This window comes from Crocuta crocuta, unplaced genomic scaffold (genome assembly GCF_008692635.1).
Source record: "Crocuta crocuta isolate KB4526 unplaced genomic scaffold, BGI_CrCroc_1.0 scaffold334, whole genome shotgun sequence".
Taxonomy (NCBI): Eukaryota; Metazoa; Chordata; class Mammalia; order Carnivora; family Hyaenidae; genus Crocuta; species Crocuta crocuta.
This window is the reverse complement of record NW_027533260.1, coordinates 360,794-367,312: the sequence shown is the minus strand read 5'-3', so window position 1 is coordinate 367,312 and position 6,519 is coordinate 360,794. Positions and strand designations below refer to the sequence as shown.

Below are 6,519 nucleotides of genomic sequence, written 5' to 3'. Positions count from 1 at the left end.
ATCTGCTGCACTATGGGTTATGTCTCATAAGTTAATGACTTCTTTTGCCTTGTGGCCCTTTAGATAAGACTTTTTCTTTATCAGTATATTTTGCAAATTTAATAACAACATGTCTTTGGGTGGATCTGCTTTTATTGACTTTTTTAAAAAGTTTGTTCATTTATATTGAGAGAGAGAACAAGAGAGAGCAAGGGAGGGGCAGAGAAAGGGAGAGACAGAATCCCAAGAAAGCTTCGTGCCGTCAGCAGGGAGCTCGATGTGGGGCTTGACCTCATGAACTGAACCAAAATCAAGAGTCAGACACTTAACCAACTGAGCCACCGAGTTCCCCCTGCTTTTATTCATTTTGATGACAGTTCTATGTGCCTCCTGGATCTGGATATCTCTTTCCTTCCTCAAATTAAGGAAATGTTCAGTAATTATTTCTTGAAATAAATTTTCTGCTCCCCTTTCTGTCTTTTTCTTCTGGGAGTCCTGTAATACAAATATTATTATATTTTTGGAGTCACTGAGTCCTTAAGTCTGCCCTTGTTTTGTGTCAATCTTTTTTTCTCTCTTTTTTCACCCTAATTACTTTTCATTGTTCTGTCTTCTAGGTCACTGAAGTGTCTTCTAGGTCACTTCTTCAGTCCTGCTATTTGTTCCACAAAATTTGTTTCTCATGTGTTTATTGAGGCCTTTACCTCTTCCATGTCATTCTTTCAATATGTATTAAGGGTCTCAGTGATGTCTTCCACTCTTTCTCAAGTCCGTTGAGTATCCCTATGACTATTGCTTTAAATACTCTATCCAGTATGTTACTTACATCTGTTTTGCTTAGATCTCTGGCTGTGGCCTATCCTATTATATTGTTCGGGATAGTTATCTCTGTCTGCTCATTTTACTGCCCCTCTGTGTCTGTTTCTGTGTGTTAGAAAAATCACCTGTGTCTTCTGTTCTTGAAAGTAGTGATGTATGAAGAGGAGGTACTGGAGTTGCCAACAGTGCAGGTCCTCTGCTCACCAGAACCCAGCACTTTAGGAGAGTATCTTCTGTGTGTTGCTTATACCCTGCTGTTGTGTCTGGTTCACTTTTCCTTTCAGTGTGGTTGTGGGCACTGACTCTCTGCCTGTTTTGGCCTGTACTTGCTCTCTGTGATATTAGTGGGTCCCTGGAAGCCAGTTATGAGGGGGAGTGCCTGCCAGGGAATTTGGGAGTCGGGCAGCGGCGCTAGCAAATGTGTCCTGGGCCGCTGGTCCTATGCCAGATCACCCTGAGCACTATGATAGCTGGACGCTGTGTACCAGGGCTGCTGGTATGCAGTGGGTGATCCCAGTGCGGGACAGTAGTTGAGGGTATGTGACTGGGTGCTGCTGCTGGAGGAGTCTGTGGGCAACATTAATGAAATTTGCCCTGAGCACTTGGCCTAGGCTGCAGGTGACTGTGTGCAGCTCTGCTTCCTGCAGGTGGTTCTGTGTTTAACTGGTGGGTGGGAGAGGAAAATGACACCTACCAGCTCCCTCATGTTTAAAGAAGTCCCAGACATACTCTGAAATCAGTACGAACAGATCTGCCTCCCGTTTTCCCTCGCATTGGGCAAATGCCATGTTCGTGTGCCTCTCTGTACAGGCTGCTGTCTCTTTAAGGGCTGGGACTCACCCATTATTCACCCCCCACCTCCTCTAGGGCTGAGTTAGCTGACTTTACAAGCTCCAGGCTCCATGTCCCACCGGTTTTTACAAACTTACAGAAATCCACCCCTCTGGTTTTTAAAGCCAAACATTATGAGGTTTAGTCTGACCAGTGTGAGCCTGCGGTGTGAGGGTTTAGTCTGTCCTCCCTGTGAATGGAACTCACTCTGTCCTGTGGGCAGCCTCCCCCTGCCTTTCTGACCTAACCCTTCAGATGCAGCTACTTCTCTATATTTAGTTGTGGAGTTTGTTCTGCCAGTCTTCAGATCGCTCTCCAGTGTATTGACCTGGATGTGCATGTTATCTAGTTATAAATATGGGATGTGGTGATCTCAGGGTCCCCCTACTCTGTCATGTTCCCAAGATCTTCCATCCATGACATTTTATTCTCTGCAAGAGGACACCCTCTTCCCCATTAACCATTCAGTCCCATTCTGACCATCATGGGAACTACTGATATGTTGTCCATCTGTTTGAATTTGACTCTTCTGCATATTTCCTAGAAATGGTGTCACATAATATGTGAACTTTAGCTTCTGGTGTCTTTCCCTTAGCATAGTGTTTTCAGGGTTGAAAACACCTGTATTATGTATCAGTATTTCAGTCCTTATTATGGTTGAACAATATTCTCATTGTATGTTTACACATTTTGTGTCCTCCTTTGGCTTTCCTGAAGATAGCGTCTGTGAACATGTTGGTATATCTCTTTTTGAACTTCTATTTCAATTCTCTTTGAATTCTTTGTATTGAAGAATAATTGACATATACCACTATATTAGTTTCAGATTGTGTGTGTGTGTGTGTGTGTGTGTGTGTGTGTGAACTTCTAAGATCTATTCTCTTAGCCACTTTAATATTTTTTTAATGTTTTATTTATTTTTTGAGAGAGAGAGAGGGCTAGTGGGAGAGGGAGAAGAGAGAGGGGACAGAAGATCCTTGTTGACAGCAGAGAGTCTGGCTGTGCTTGAACCCATGAACTGCAAGATCATGACCTGAGACAAAGTGGGGTGCTCAACAGAGTGAGCCACACAGGCGCTCCTTAACCACTTCAAAATATGTAATACAGTGTTATCAACCCTAATCACCGTGTGACACATTACATTTCAATGTCATTTATTTTATACCTGCAAGATTGTATCTTTGACCTCTTCCATGTCTTCATTTCTTTAGAATACATACATAGGTGTGGAATTTCTGGGTCATATGGTAAGTTCTTGTTTAACTTACAGAGTAACTGCCACTGCATTTTCCACAGTGGTTGCGCCATTTTCCGTCCCTCCAGTAATGTATGAGGGTTCCAGTTTTTCTACATCCTTACCAACATGTGTTATTTTTATGTTGTTTTTTTACATAACACTCATCATAGTAGGTATAATGAGGTATCTTGTGGTTTTGCGCCTTTTTATTATGGTGGAATATACATAACATAAAATATATGTGACACTTTTACCATATTTAATTGTACACTTCAGTGGTATTCCCATATTGTGCCATCATCATCAGCATGCATTTCCAGCATTTTAAAATCATCTCAACCTAAAACTCTATCCCTTAAGCAATAACTTCCCATTTCCCCTCCCCCAGTTGCTGGCAAGCATAATTTTACTTTGCGTCTATAAATTTGATATCTCTAGGTACTTTGTTTAAGTGGAATCATACCATATATATCCTTTCATGTCCTACTTATTAGATTTAGCGTGTCTTTCAGGTTCACCCGGGTTGTAGCCTGTACCAGAATTTCACCCACATTCTGTGGGTGTGTATGTGTGCATCATATGGTAGACTCCACCAAAAAACTACTAGAAGTGATAAATGAATTTGGTAAGGTTGCAGGATATAAAACCAATGTGTGGAACTCTGTTGCATTTCTAAAGATGAATAATGAAACAGCAGAAAGAGAAATTAAAACAATTTCCCGGGGCGCCTGGGTGGCTTAGTCGGTTAAGCGTCCGACTTTGGCTTAGGTCATGATCTCGTGGTTCGTGGGTTCAAGCCCCGCGTAGGGCTCTGTGCTGACTGCGAGCTTAGAGCCTGGAGCCTGTTTCAGTCTGTGATTCCCTCTCTCTCTGACCCTCCCCTGCTCACGCTGTCTCTCTCTCTCTCTCTCTCTCTCTCTCTCCTAGAAATAAATAAAACATTAAAAAAAAACCATAAAAAAAAAAAAGAAAACAATTTCCCTTGTCTCTAGCTATGACCCAGGAATTGCACCACTAGGTGTTTACTCAAAGAATATAAAACCAGTAAGTCAAAGGATTCCGTGCACCTCAATGTTTATAGCAGCATTATCAACAATTGCCAAATTATAGAAACACCCAAAGTGTCCATCATTGGATGAGTGAATAAAGAAGAGTAAAAAAGACATGGTATATTATGTAGCCATAAAAAGGAATGAAATCTTGCCATTTGCTACAACATGGATGCAGCTAGAAGAGTATTGTTCAAAATGAAATAAGGTATTTAGAGAAAGACAGATACCATATTATTTCACTCAGATGTGGAGTTTTAATGGTTTTTTCTTAAGTTTATTAATTTGTTTTGAGAGACAGAGTGTGTAAGTAGGGAAGGGTCAGAGAGAGAGGGAGAGCTCGTCCTGGCAGGCTGCCCGCTGTCAACACAACACACACCTTGAATTCAGAAGCTGAGATTATGTCCTGAGTCAATATCAAGAGACTGAGGCTCAGTTGACTGAGCCACCTAAGCGCCCCTCATATGTGGAATTGAAGAAACAAAATAAGTGAGCAAAAGGGGGGGAAAAGAGAGAGAGAAGTACACCAAAAAACAGACTCTTACTTATTGAGAACAAACTGGTGGTTACCTGAGGGAAGTGGATGGGGGATGGGTTAAATAGGTGATGGGGAGCAAGATGTGCAATTTTGTGATCAGCACTGGGTGTTGCATGAAAGTGTTGAATCAGTACATTGTATGTGTGAAACTAATATTACACTGTATGTTAAGTAACTGGAAGTTAAATACAAACTTTAAAGTTTTGTTTATTTGGAGAGAGAGAGAGAGCACTTGCAAGCAAACACAAGTGGGGAAGGGGCAGAGAGAGAGAGCATGAAAGAGAGAGAATCCCAAGCAGGTTCCCTGCTGACAGTGCAAAGCCTGATGTGGGGCTCCATCAAATGAACCACCAGATCATGACCTGAGCTGAAATCAAGAGTCAGAGGCTTAACCGATTGAACCACCCACACGTCTCATTAAATACAAACTTTGAAAATGAAAACATTCCCATTTACAATTGTACCCAAAATAAGACATCTAGCAATAAACCTAACCGGAGGCAAACTTCTTAACACTTTGAAAACTGTAAAACATCGATGAAAGAAATAGAAGATGGCACAAAGAAAAGGAAAGATGATTCCATGCTCATTGATAGGAAGAACAAATACTGTTAAAATGTCTATACACAGGGTCCATCATAGAAAGACATGTGGCTATGCTTTAAGATGCTGTATTGACTTTTTGGAGGTGATTGGGTGGCTCAGTCAATTCAGCATCTGATTCTTGATTTCAGTTCAAGGCATGATCTCATGGTTTGTGAGTTTGAACCCTGGATCAGGCTCTGCACTAACAGTGGCTAAACATACAATTTACATTTTTTGGTAACATTAGGAGAGTTTGTGTTCCTTATGCAAGAAAAGAAGATCCTGAGTACTGTGGAGTCTCGAGTCATGATCAGAAAGGGATTGACAGTTGGAAAACACATCGAAGTTAGGGCAGAGATGTTTACTAACCACTGAGTGGGATTATCAATAAGAGCAACGCCAACATGAAAGATAGAGGAGATGAAGTAAAAAGATACAAAGGTGCTCACCAGCACAAGTGTGCTCTGGATGGCTCTGGACTCAGCAGAGGGTCTGGGGGAGCCATTAGTGCTGTGAATGTGTTGGATCTGCTGCTTGTGTCTGTGTAGGATGAAGACCATGGAGCCGCTGGCCCAGATCATCAGCCCAGAAAGTGAAACTTCAGGGAATACTGTCAGTACTGCAAAAAGTCGCCCTGTCATTGTCTCAGGATCAGAAATAGAACAGTATCCATAATCCTTGTTCTTTGTGATGTTTTTGCTCCTCTGTTTCCCAGATACATAAAACTCATAAGCAAGAATGATAAAATTTACCATGATGTGCAGGATCCAGCAGAGGGTAATGGAGAATCCAATGTACTTTGGAGCTTTGACTTTAAGATCCTTCCACCAGGAGTTCATGGGGCTGACCATCATGATGGTCTGGAAGACACTCAAGAGGCAGATACTGCTAATGGACACCCCTCTGCCCACTCTCTGAACATAGAAAACAAGTTTGCATTCAAATCATTGAAGAAATATATCACCCCAAAAGCTGCCAATGTATGGGGGACTCCTTTTGAGAGCATCAACAGGGAGCTGGCTATAAACAGGTGCTTGAGAATCAGATCTGTGGGTCTCAACCTTCCTTCAGTGTGGTAATGGAAGAGATAATGGTAAAGAAGAGAGCAGTTTCCCAGGACTCCAACTATCATCTGTGATGAGAAGATGATTGCTATTGCCAAATCCATGGAAGCTATTCTATCATTCAGTACATTTCCCCTTAAATTATAGCAACAATCATTCCTGTGAACAAAAGGTTCATTGAAGGTTTTGACATCAACAGCCATTTTGTTCGTTTGCTTCTGTGGGAGTGCCAGAGGCTTGAAGAAGTAGTAAGAGATAGAAGCACCAGCATCACAAACCCAGAGCTAGACTTCTTACACATACTTGGCTTATTCTAGAAATAAAGTCCATTACATGGTTTCTGCACAAAGTGAACTTATTCTGATAGTTCTTTCCGACTCTTCATTATAACCATAAAAGCATTATAAGCACATCACT

At 41.7% G+C, this 6,519-nt stretch overlaps 1 protein-coding gene across 1 annotated transcript; it reads right to left on the bottom strand.

Moving 5' to 3' along the window:
• Window positions 1-5,250: 5,250 nt before the first annotated feature.
• On the bottom strand, window positions 5,251-6,305 carry LOC144217519 (vomeronasal type-1 receptor 4-like). Its single transcript, XM_077747124.1, is given in 2 exon segments — window positions 5,251-5,984; window positions 5,987-6,305. Coding segments are annotated over 2 exon segments (1,053 nt in total).
• Between the last annotated feature and the right edge of the window lie 214 nt (window positions 6,306-6,519).